Here is a 13,471-nt window from a genome sequence, read left to right as displayed (position 1 = left end):
TAAAATGTCTGAGGAACTGACATGAATAATGTGGATATTGCACATGCTACATTTATGCAACATGGTACATAAGATGAATAGGTTTAAAAAAAAATTTCATATAGTGGAAATGTCCATTGAAAATAAACCGTTTGATTACATACCCTTCCAATAATGCTTAACAACTGCTCCCAAGCCTGCAATTAATAAAATTGCAAATATTGCAGCCAAAAGCCAGTAATGCCAATGTTGGTCTTCCTCTTCAGTATTTTCTGAAAGAATTCAATGTGTAAAATGTTATAGTCATTTTTTAACTGTGAATGATACCATCTTATATGAGATAAAGAATACTATGCAGGAATAATTATGAATTTCACGTCGATTCTTTCTAGTAACTGTGTATCTTTACTTTCCCTCTCAATAAACATCAACTTAATATTGACACATAATTATTTTTCTTTATTCATTAATTGAAGACAATGTGTTTAATTTAGATTGAGAAGTAAAAATGTATTCAACAGCAAAGAAAAACTAATTTTTCATGCATGCATGCTCACACGATTTTGCTTTCCTCAGGAAGATTTTTAATCTTTCCAACTGTTTATCATCCCTGTTGGGAGACGGCGACAGTGTTTTAACAAATGCTTTTGAAAACCTAGTCTCTTCCACTGTCTCTGAGGAAGTTTTTGTTTCTTTTCTTACTTTATAATGTGTTGTGTTTGTCTTGTGCAGGTCCCTTTACAACCTTGCACTTTTAACCTTTTTCAGGGTGGCCACTCTAGGACCATGATAACATTCAAGTATAATTCCCGGTTTTCAAAGCGAACGTTTAAAAAAATCAAGGGTAAAAGCAAATGTTTTCTCATCTCCCACCACCCACACACAAATATATTAAAATTATAAAGGGTCTCCAATGTATCCAAAAATTTTAATTCCATTCAAATTAAACGGTATATATGTTTAAAATATTAAAATTTAGGTGTGGAGTTTACATTTGCTATTTCACATACTCAGACTCGAAATGCATTCACAAACACAAGTCATAAATGTTAATCTACGAAAAAAATTTAATTGTATAAGTATTTCAAACTCAAATTTACTTAATCAATTTCAAGATATCTTGCAATAATATTCCGTCTCTCAGATAGATTATTCTGCAAAGGGCACTAACAAAGTAAACTGATTGAGAGAATTCTGTTTTATTTCCCACGCAACTTTCTTTTCCTTCCTCGATAAAAATAAAAGCTTAACTGTGAAAAACTTGCTTCAGGGCATTTATAAATATGTATAAATTCAAAGGGATTGCAATTGTAAAAAAAAGATGCAATTTTTCACGTCTACGGAGAAAATTCACGTATAATTCCCGGAGACAATAATCCATGCATAATTCCCGGAATTCCCAGCAAGTAGTACAGACTATATTTTAAACCTTTAGTAAGAATTTTAGATAGCGGGATATTTCCCTGCGTACATTGGAGAGTGAAAAATGGCTGTATGTGGCGATGCACCCAAATCACTCTCTCTCTCTCGCACGCATGCACGCACACACGCACCCCACACACACACACGTACGTGTCTCTTAGATCAGTAATTGTGTAGCTAATTTCACTAAAATAATTTCTAAAACTGCATGCTCAATAGCATGTTTAACCAATGGCAATTATTCTCTTAATGTTATGTTTCAAGAATAAGTAAACCTTTTTAGATATACACAGAACACACAAAAATAATTCAAGGATGTAATGATACAAAATATCATTCTAACCTATATCATTCTCAGATGCAGGTATGCGTTGGGTACATGTCAAACTCCTTATGCCATTTAAATGCTCTTCATCTTCAAATCTGAAAAGGAAAAACAAACCTTCTCAAATTTAAAAATATGTAATTCTAATTTTCTGAAGATAAGTCACTGGTTACAGAATACCTTGAAATCAATCATAAAATGAGACTTGATTACACAAGGGACTATATTTTCATAATGCTTCTGCAATGAGAAAGGGAGAGAGCTCAGTTTACGTTTTCATCTAAAGGCAATTGAGTATTTCAGGAAAATATTTTCTTTGCATTTAGAATTCAAAAGGATATATCATACACAGTATACAGTGCTTAAAGTTATTAAACAAATATAAAACAGGCCCTAACAATTCAACACTAGTAATTTCTACAACTACATTGTATGTGTACAATAAAGTAATGTTTTTTTTTTATATAATTGATTTGTTACAAAACTTATCTCCAGATTAACTGTATTAATTTTTCATGTTGAACTTCTTGGAATTAATTATTTTTCTTTGAAATCTCTCCATATGGGTTTTGGTTTTTCAAAACAATCTGCAGATTCTTGGTCATTTATGAAATATATATAAACATCTAAGGGCTAAATCATGCTAGAAAGATGAACAGACTTGTTTTGTGTTTGAAGAATTAGTAATATACAGCATTGACAGCAGAGCAGCAGGGGTGGTGTCACCCTAGTCAACCAGTCCACCCTCTTACTACCCAAACATTACAAATATGAAAAACTAGATTAATAAGTCCTCTCTTAGCCTACATATCTGCTATTAAAACTTATGAAAAAGCAGGATTTAAAATAATTCAAGTGAATTTATTTAGGGTACATGAGGATGTGACATATGCCTCAACTGAACATGTACTAAATTTTCAAAACCAAACAGTTCAAACAACCATAACTAGTGATGGTGTTTTTCCAGCAAGAGAAAATATAATTTAGTGGTGTCGAGTTCATTTACATAACAAATAGAAACATTATGGATTAAACAACTTTTTACATGTTAACAGTAACACTTACTTCATGGGGGTTGAAAATTCAGATCTGAAGGAATGAGTCTATAAATTATACAGGGTGGGCCAAAAGTCCCTTAGCACCCCTTGTAAAAATCGTTTGTGGAAATTGATGAATAACAACCATGTGTGACCACATTAGGCCTAGGGGAAGTCACAAGGTGGGGGTGCCCTTGATGGTGGCCATCTTGAAAGCTGCCATTTTGGATACAAGTCCAGTTTTGTAAATGGGAAAGTAGGCATGCGAAACATGATTTTAGGCTAGAATTTGATAAGGAAAACAATGGTGAAGTCGTAATGTTGAAATCTTCATTTGTTAAAAAGTTACAGGCATTCAAATGTTGGAATCACACCTTCATTTTTTATTTGTTGCAGGTGCCTAAATCATGCCACTAACCACAGAGGAGAGGAAAGAGTTAATAAGGGCATGAGGTGGAAGGAGTGCAAGGGTTGTAGCAGCTGAATTTAATGAACGGCACCCAGATCGACATCCTGTGTCTCATGTGAGTGTTGCCAACCTCTTCCAGAAATTCATGGATACTGGTTCAGTAGCGGACAAACCCAGGTCTGGAAGACCCACTACTGCAACAGACGAAGGCACAACCATAGCAGTGTTGGCATCTGTTGCAACATCACCACACCGCAGTACTCGTCGCCTCTCAGCGGCATGTGGTGTCAGCCGTACATCCATCAGACGCACCCTAAAGAAAAACAATTGGCATCCGTACAAATTGCAACTTCAACATTATTTATCAGAAGACGACCCAGATCGACACCTGGAATTCTGTGACTGGGCAGTTGCCCAACTTGAAGCAGATACCACATTCGCCTCAAAAATCCTGTTTTCCAACGAAGCGAATTTTTATGTGCAAGGAGAGGTCAACAAACAAAACTGTCGCTATTGGTCCGCTACCAATCCTCACTGGGTTGACCCCTGTAAATTGGTAGGAGCTGGTAAAGTTATGGTGTGGTGCGGCCTATGGGGTACCAAACTAATTGGTCCATTCGTCATTCCAGATCACCTTGCGTGATCTCATCCTGCCGTCGGTGTTGTCCGAGGATGGCACATTTCCCTTATTTTACCAACAGGATGGTGCACCTCCCCATTATGGATTAAACGTCCGTGATTATCTGCATGAACAATTTCCTGGACGGTGGATCGGGCATCGTGGTTCCATTGAGTGGCCGGCACGTTCACCCGATCTGACTCCATTGGATTTTTATTTGTGGGGTCATTTAAAGGCCAAGGTATACGCCGAGAAGATCAGGAATGTTGCTCACCTGGAAGGAAGGATCTTTGCAGCCTGTGCTGATATTTTACCTCACACACTTAGCAGGGTCATGGACAATTGGGGTGAACGACTACACACGTGCGTGGCGCTGGAGGGTGCTCACGTAGAGCACCATATGTAAAAGTGTTATTCCAACATTTGAATGCCTGTACCTTTTTAACAAATGAAGATTTCAACATTACGACTTCACCATTGTTTTCCTTATCAAATTCTAGCCTAAAATCATGTATCACATGCCTACCTTCCCATTTACAAAACTGGACTTGTATCCAAGATGGCGGCTTTCAAGATGGCCACCATCAAGGGCACCCCCACCTTATGACTTCCCCCTAGGCCTAATGTGGTCACACATGGTTGTTATTCATCAATTTCCACTAAAACGATTTTTACAAGGGGTGGTAAGGGACTTTTGGCCCACCCTGTACATCGACCACAAGGAAAAAAACCTTAGAGGAAAAGTCCCCACACAACTTTCCCTTCTTCCCTTCAGCTTGGCCCATAAGCAAACAAGGTCAACTCTCCACCTCCCCTCCTCCTGGGAGTAGGGTGCACAGGAGTCGCGGGTCTGAGCAGGTTGTTTTGCTTGTGGTTCCACTATAGTCATTTTTACTATTTACTTACTTTAAAAATAATTTAAAAAGAATGCACTTTATTTATCAATTTCTTGAGGTGAAGTTATCTGCCTCCTGTTGTATCTTGTCCAATGAGGAACATACTGGCTGTCATACAATTTCATCAAATCATCATTCACCCTCATCACCACAATAAGCCTAAAGGCACACAAAAGCAATGTAAATAAGAAAAATACAAATAAAGAAAAATATTAGGACTAATTTTCAACTTAAAAGTTTTACCCTATGTAGCATGCTCCACAATCAGTAGGTTTCTTTGCACACTTCAGACTTCCCTCCTGCCTGTTGTATTTGCTGCAATCTGTACACTCTGCACAGTTGTTGGCTGGGTAGTAGCAGTACAGACCATCCGGACATTGAGTATCCAAGTAGCACTGGTAAAGGGAAATGAAAGAATATGATCACACACTATGCTATCTTGTACAATATAGAAACAACAGAAATTACATTAGAGCACAATATACTTACCTAACATACTTACCTGGAGAGTGAAGCTTTCTTATAGGCAAACCCTGTGTATCATCCCACTTTCAAGGTCAACACATTAAGGAATGCCATACCAATCAACCTCCATGTTGTACAAACTGGAAAACTGTGTAGTTGTCTACTAATTTCTGGAACTCTTCTATCATTGGGATGATACCATAACCTCATTACTCTGCTGCCCCTAGTACCTAAGACTGGTTAACATTCATCCAACTTCAGCATCATGTGGGGCATCTCTTTCAGTCTATAATCTAAAAAATTACATTCATGACTGCCAATGTGTCCAACAACACCAATTTTCAACTTATAATACTGCCTTTGCAAACATAATCACATACTTATTTAGTTTATTCTTGTGTAATCACCTGATGATGACTTGAGGCCACAAAAATTACTAATTTGCTACAGTACTTTTTGTGTTTGAATAATGTACATGTTCTTCAGTATCTGAAAACCATATACGATTCTTCATAATAAATGATGTAGAACATTACCCCACTACTACTACTATTACTACTACTATTAATATATACATACACTACTGTTAATTATTAAATATATAAATATATAAAACAGCTATGTTCCCAAATGAAAATAAAAAGCACCTAAGCATACATTACATTACAAGGACAGAAGAGAGGGAGGTACAGGCAAAACTAAGGGGAGGGGGGAGCAATTTTTTTTGTTGTTGCTTTGGATAACAGGGAGCCTCAGAAGTAGCAACGAGCAGCACTGAAATTCAGTTAGCTAGACATTAACATATGTTAATGACCTTCAGTAATGGATTGATTGATTTGAAGTTTAAAATCCATTTTATGCGCAGTAAGGCTAATCAGGACTGGACCTACAGTTTAAAGTGGGATCCGAAACCCCTTGATTACAAGGCGACAACACTACCACTGCACCATCAGGGAGGCCCTTCAGTCATGGAGGAGGGGAGTGAGATAACATTTCTTTATTTCCTTCAACCTTTCTGTAACGTCATAAAGCTGCATGTTGCATGTTTCATACCAATTCAGTGTGAAAGCTGCACAATATGTATCAATAAAAATCTCCTTTTTGTTATTTCAAACTTACAGATTCATATGAAACTGAAAAAATGGATAAGGTAGTAAATTCCAAGAGAAGAGATGAAAATCTTTCACACATGCACATTTCTTTGCATTATTGAGTGACTTATTCTTGTTTATTCTGTTCTCATATTAAAACCTTTCAAAGGCACTATTTCATTAAGTGAAAAAATCTGCTGTGATTACTTAAATGTAATAACAATTGCAATAAATTATTTTAGTAGTGGATTAATTTTGAACTAAACAAATCATATTTGACAAAATATACTTACCCTGTAAAAAAATCAAACTGAACTGAAAATAGTATTTTTTCTAACAGAAAATGCAACATTCTCACAAACAATTTCAATTTTGAAACGTAATGTTATTTCAACATGTTATTTCTTTGTTGGAAGCCATACAAAATTATAAAGTTGCAGAGACAAGTGTAAATAATTCACATTTCACATCAAACTTTAGTAATAATTACCTGCACGAACATTTCCAAAGGGAAACTTATTTAATCAGAATTAATAAACAATGCTGCAAGTAAGCCCTCCATCACCCTTCAAAAATACATACAGGACTATAAAAGTCAAACTTGTCCCTCCACCCAAAAAACAATTCATGCACAATATTTAGAATTCACAAATCTTGGCTATGGAACCACCAACTACAATCAAAAGGCTATTTAAACCATGCAAGCTATAATAATGAAAGTAGATTATAGGGGAAAAGGCAGGAAGAACAAGGCTATTCTGGTAAAGTAACAAGTTTATTTCATTCAAATAAATGTAAATAAATACATACCAAAATTAAAGAAATTAAATAGAATGCATTATGAAGCAATTTGCTAAACTTCATTAAAGCTATGTTCCATATTTGAAGCAGTTCTAATTAATTCTAATTTCTCTGGCTAAATATGCAATATTAGACTGTAGAAGTTCATTTGATCACCATTATACGAGGGAAAGTCCGAAAATAAGTTCCCCCCCCCACCAGTTTTACCAGGGAAATCGTACAGCAATGGGGGAAAACAGGCCGTGCTGGAACACAACAGACACCCATACACCAGTGGGTGAAGTACGACCGCGATCCAACAGATGGCGTGAGCATAGTGCGTACAAACGATGGGAGGTGCCTATCAGTCGTGGCCCCGCAGATATGGAGAGAAGGTGCGTGTTGAATTCGTGGTCAAAGGAGGAAGTGAGAGTGGTTGTCCGGTATGAATGGGCACGTGGAGTATTGGGAGCAGAAATTCATAACCACCTAGTGGAAGTGTATGGGCCAGAAGTGATGTCAAAACAAATGGTGTGGAGATCGTGTCGCCAATTCAGTGAGGGGCGTGAGCAAGTGCAGGACACACCGCAACCTGGTCGGATGCGTTTGTCCACTACAGACGAAAACGTCAGGTTGGTGGATGACATGATTAAAGCGAACAGGCATATTACCATCGATGATGTCGCTGAAGAACTGGGAATAGGCCATGCGCAAGCTCAGAAGATCATCCACAACATGCTTCAGTACAGGAAAGTGTCAGCACGATGGGTGCCCCATCAACTCACCCAAGAACATCTGGACCAGCTCATGGGAGTCAGTTTGGAGCATCTCATGCGTTATCACCAGGAAGGAAATGAGTTTCTCTTTCGGATTGTGACGGGGGATGAAACGTGGGTCCACCATAGCACACCCGAATTGAAGGCCGCATCAATGGAGTGGAAACATCGGTCATCTCCTGTCCAGAAGAAGTACAAGACAACTCCCTCGGCAGGTAAGGTGCTTCTCACAGTTTTTTGGGACGCCCGTGGTGTTTTGTTGCTGGACTTTTTTGGAACAAGGAACCATCAACGTTGCACGTTACTGTCACACCCTGTCCAAATTGAAGCAGGCTATTCGGCATAGGCGGCCTGGCCTTCTCACATCTGGCGTGCTCTTGTTGGGTGACAATGCGAAACCGCACTCGGCGAGGGCTACGCAACACCATCTTGCAACCCTTGGTTTGGAGCACCTTACCCATCCGAGGTACAGTCCCGATCTCACGCTGAGTGACTTCCATCTGTTTGCGGCTTTGAAGAAGGCCCTCGGAGGAAGGCGCTTTGGAAGCAATGCTGAGATGACACATTTCGTGCAACACTTCTTCTGTACACAGGACACTCATTTTTCCAAGAGGGTTTTTTGAAGCTTATCAAGCGGTATGACAAATGTCTGAATGTCCGGGGTTCCTATGTGGAAAAATAAAGTAAGTATGCTATTCCTTTTCTCATTTACGTTTTTTGCTTTTCCTTCCCATCTCTGTCCACAGTCGCCACGGGAAACTTATTTTCGGACTCTCCCTCGTATTAGAATCAATTCCAAATTTGAAGTTGTCTTTGAGAATGCTGGAATGTTTGTCTCACAGTACAATTATGGCTCAACCAGGAGGTCAAAACTGAGTCTTTGATATTCCATGCCAATGTTTTAGCACTGAACTAGAAGTCAAATGCATGTTGCCAATTTCAACTAGTTAGATTTCTGAACCTTTATATGTCCATTCCAGGTATACAAGTTCCCATCCAAATGAGTAAAGTTGTGACAGTGCAGGATAGCAAGTCAAATTGTCAGCTTACAGTTTTAAAAATAAAACTTACACAAAGAACTACACTGTGGAAATTATAGGAAGGATACAGGTTTGCTTGGTAGTTTAGTTGCAGAAAACTAGCACAAAATTCCAAAAACTCAGGTTAGATCCCTGACACAATTTTCATTTGACTTATCAATAAGTTATAATATACATTCATTGTTAACACAGCTAGGTTTTTTTAAAATTTAATCTTTAAATTCATGAACTTCCACAGTCTGTCAGAGATAAAGTAGCATAAATTAATTCTCTTTAAGGTCAGAGTTTGATAAAGAAGGACACTAAGACACTAAAAGAAATATCAATATTGGCATGTACAAATAACATGCATGTTATATATGACAAAAAAATAAAGTGTTGCAGCGCAATTCACAACTTATAGTGCCATACATGTATGTTGTTGTGTTAAATCAAATACCATTCCATTAGCCAATACACTGAGATGCATACATTTACATTGTACAAGCCATTCTGAGCCCAAGACAAATGCAAATATTTACATGAATCACAGATAAAGTAAATTAGGGTTTAGATATAACTGTCCCGAACTCCACAGAACCTATATGTTACCCAAATAACTTACCTCAAATTGGAACTGGCTGCATGATCTGCACTATCACTCCCCATCCATCTCGCCATTTTAACAAACTTTAATGAAAGATAATTTAAAGTACATGCAAGGGTATGCAAATATAAAATTAGATAGTCAATTGGCGACAATGGTATTAAGTATGAAAAAATGTTCCCCCACTGGTAATTTCTCCAGATAATACTGCAATACAGAGGAGCCTATCAGCATAAACCGTTATTCAACAGATATTACTGTAAATAAATATATTTATTAAAATTCTATCACCACAAAGGCATAATATCTGCTCTCCAGAATAATATGTATAGAAGCAATTATTAAATTGCCACTTTGCTTCCATTACAATTTTAGTCATCATCTCAACAAAGATAGAATAAAGACTAAAACATTGTTCATGACTACCTAAAACTTGGAAGTACATGTGGGGAAAAGTGGACTTCTCAATTTAATGACAGCTACTTTAAAATTCAAATTCATTTGAGAATTATGAACAGGCATGTGGCCAGGGGAGTTTGATTCTACAAATATCTAATTTAAATAGCAGCAATTAATTTATATTTTGACAATTAATTTGACTTAATTAGTAAGATTAAACATCTTCTATAATAAATTGTAATATATTGAGAAATTCATCTTCAGGGGTTCTAACCCTCTACTTTTTCGCCTTTAGATGGTTGCTGCAGATAAGGGATGAGTCCCCGCCAAAAAAAAATTGATACAGGCGTGATTATGAATATATTAAACTAAAACTTTTGTAGACCGATATGCTAAATGTGTAATGGAATATTTATATTCTGATAACGGATGATATTCAGCGAACAACGTCGCCCACAATTCATTGTGCGAAAGCACGCCCGCGGCCATGATTCCGGCAAACATTTCGCAGCACAGACGGAGCATGTTGAAAAACACGTTTGATAAGCATTGTGCTCACAGTTTTTGTGGCAGTGATTCAAGGTACAAATATCACAATTATAAACCAAATGTATACTTTCACATTAGATTATATACCAAACTTAGACTTCAACAATGACCAGAGTATCTAAAAAGCTGCTATTTGCCACAAAAGAATGTAAAAAAAATACAGGACTATGGAGCCTGTCTCTCATGGAATCAATCAGACCTATTCTATAATGCAGTGGCTAATGCTATCCCCTTGTAATCGAAGGATCCGAAATTCGATTCCCGCTGGAGGGAATTTTAAAGAAAATTAAAAATATATTTTTAAAGAAGTGAATTAAAACAAACTTTGTCTCGTGAAAATAATACTTTATAGAAATGTTCCGAAGTACAAAATTGTGTACTATATTTTTTAAGGTCGTAATGTATCACTGTCACTTTTCATATGTGTATTGAAGCAGGCATAGAAGATATGCTGAAAAGTGTATACAAATATACGCATACTGCAAATGCATCTGTTGATTGATAAGCAGCATTTCAAATGTTCTGTGAACATTATTAGAGATCGTACAGCAACCACACACGTTGCAAAGCATGCAGATGTAAACAGTAACACAAAAGTCATATAACGCTAGCCATAAACACAGTACTCGTCTTTCAAATACGATTCATATTTGACCCCGGATTGGAAAAATCATGCCATCTTAACCACCGACGGAACTGTATAAAGGTATGATGTTCTCTCACAATTAATACATAAACAATGGCATACATAATGCATAAACTTCATTTGAAAATATACAATAATAGTAATACAATTAAAAATGTAAAATATAGGGTCATTTTCATGCACGCAGCATATGCTTCGCTTTACGCTTGCTATCCCTTGCCGGACTGAGTGCCGGAGCACGTGTTGTTTGGCCAGATTTCCCACCATGCTCTCCGCCGCTGACGTCACATTGAATATCATCCATTATAACTATTCTCAACATCTTCATATTGTTACAATATCTGTATTATAAATAATTAGTAAGGAGTCAAGATAAATTGATATCAGTTTAGCTCAAGTTAATATGTCGCTTTCATGTCCTGAGTCATGAATTTTTTGAAAGTGTAAACAACATACAAAAACTACTGACTGTTTCATTTACATCTGGTTTGTATCACCAGACCTTGTGAAGTAAAAAGGAAGAACAGGAATGCAACACTATATATATATATATATATATATATATATATATATATATATATATATATATATATATATATATATATATATATATATATATACACACACACACACATATATACAGGGTGTTTCTAAAGGTCGTTTACAACGCTTGGGAGGTGATTCCTCACACGAAAACAAGTCAAAAGTCTAAGTTCCATTTTTACGACTGACGCTTCGTTTCCGAGATAGGAGCCTCGCAAAAGGTGACAAAATGAACGTCACACCTAACTGGGACGAATACTATCACATATAGAGAGGCGGTTCCAAGGGAATCATAAAGGAATCGTATGTGCTCAGTCCGGAAGTCACTATGAAAAGTTCACTGCACGCATGCGCAATGGAGTCCTCAAAGGAATTGGGGATTTCCAGCAAGAAGAATGCATGGAAAAGGTATGTAACGCAGCAAGAAGGACCGTGACAATGAGAAATGCGTTAAAGACAACACATCCCGACCTCAAACATCAAAACATGAGCACGAAACACAAAATCCGAAAAGTTGAGCACGGTTGCATACCACAGTTACACGCGAGGAATGAACGAATCATGTCATGTGGCATACGAGAGACACATTACTCCACCAGGAGGAGGGAAAGAAAAACACAATATCAGATGATTGCGACAACGTGTATTTTTACACGTGACAACTACGTAATATTCCCCCCCCCCACACACACACACAACAAATGCTACAATGTCTTACACACAGACCGTTCATGTCACTGTACACCAACTGAAGATGTCACTTTCACCACACAAAGGGGTGGGGGGGTGGGGAGCAATACCAAGAGTGTTCGCAAGCGATCACTGTGACGTAAAAGAGACCAGATTTGGAAGCGCTGCTAGGCAAGCCTGGCTCTCGTAGTCTACGTTTGACCTTCATGACTGCTGTACCCGCGAGAGGAGCTCGAAGGGTTGGTTCTCTCTGGCAGTCGTCCCAGTCGTGTTGAAGGTGCTGGGATATGATCAGCAGTTCACTCTAGGTTGTCATAGGCATTGAAGAGTACTAGTATGTTGTATTGGAAGAAGTTGACGTGGTGGAGTGGGCAAGTCAAATATCGCAAAAATTGGTCTGTGGTGTTCGTACGGTGATACGGCCAATTTGTGCAGTGTGCCAGTGTTAAACAAAAACGATACTTTGCAGTTCCAGCTCCCTATTACACAGACGGCTGCGTATACGACCCAGCAGCTAGCAGACATGCATCTCATGTATAGGGAGGCACGTGGTAATAGCCATGAGGCAAGGCGTCTTTATGGAGAACGCTTTCCACATAGACGTTTACCGTCTCACGCCTTCTTTCAGGTAGTGGACAGTCGACTGCGTGAAACAGGGTCAGTGTTTCCACCGCGGCAAGAAGTTGGAAAACCTCGAAGTGTACGCACACATCAGTTTGCAGAAGATGTGTTAACAGTGGTCGCAGAACATCCTGGCACCAGTACGCCCGTGCTCGCTCGGGCACGAAACACGTCTCATGTGAATGTTTGGCGAGTGTTGTCAGAGGAAGGAATGCACCCTTTTAAACTGCAGAAAGTAAAGAACTTTTACCTCGTGACTTTTGCCCTCGTATGGAGTTTTGCCAATGGTTGTTGCATCAGCTGGACACAAACCCTCACTTCGGGGCAAAGGTATTGTGGACAGATGAAGTCATTTTCACCAGGATGGATGTCGTCAATAGTAGAAACAGTCATGTCTGGGACTTGAACAACCCACAAGCACTTTTTGTGGCCCATCAACATCACAGGTTTTCAGTGAATGTGTGGTGCGAGATAGTACATGATCATTTAATTGGATCATACATTCTCCCTGAATGGTCGCCTGAATGGTTGCACGTATCATGCATTTCTTAGTGAGGTTCTGCCTGAATTGGTGGAGACCGTACCTTTGGCACTGCGG

The 13,471-nt window shown here is 38.2% G+C and overlaps 1 protein-coding gene across 2 annotated transcripts in view; it reads right to left on the bottom strand.

Annotated features, from left to right (window-relative positions):
- Positions 1-13,471, bottom strand: part of LOC146003364 (uncharacterized) — an 88,208-nt gene that overhangs the window by 29,453 nt on the left and 45,284 nt on the right. For both annotated transcript variants that reach the window (XM_083141645.1, XM_083141651.1), the window contains exons 4-6: positions 4,931-5,082; positions 1,745-1,824; positions 144-251 (exon numbers count right to left, since the gene is read on the bottom strand). In XM_083141645.1, the coding sequence (XP_082997771.1) occupies positions 144-251; positions 1,745-1,824; positions 4,931-5,082 (340 nt within the window). The remainder of the gene's footprint in view (positions 1-143; positions 252-1,744; positions 1,825-4,930; positions 5,083-13,471) is intronic.

This window comes from Lepisma saccharinum, chromosome 1 (genome assembly GCF_977018435.1).
Source record: "Lepisma saccharinum chromosome 1, izLepSacc3.1, whole genome shotgun sequence".
NCBI classification, from domain to species: domain Eukaryota; kingdom Metazoa; phylum Arthropoda; class Insecta; order Zygentoma; family Lepismatidae; genus Lepisma; species Lepisma saccharinum.
Note: the sequence above shows the minus strand (reverse complement) of the source record. Positions and strands in the feature narration are given on the sequence as shown.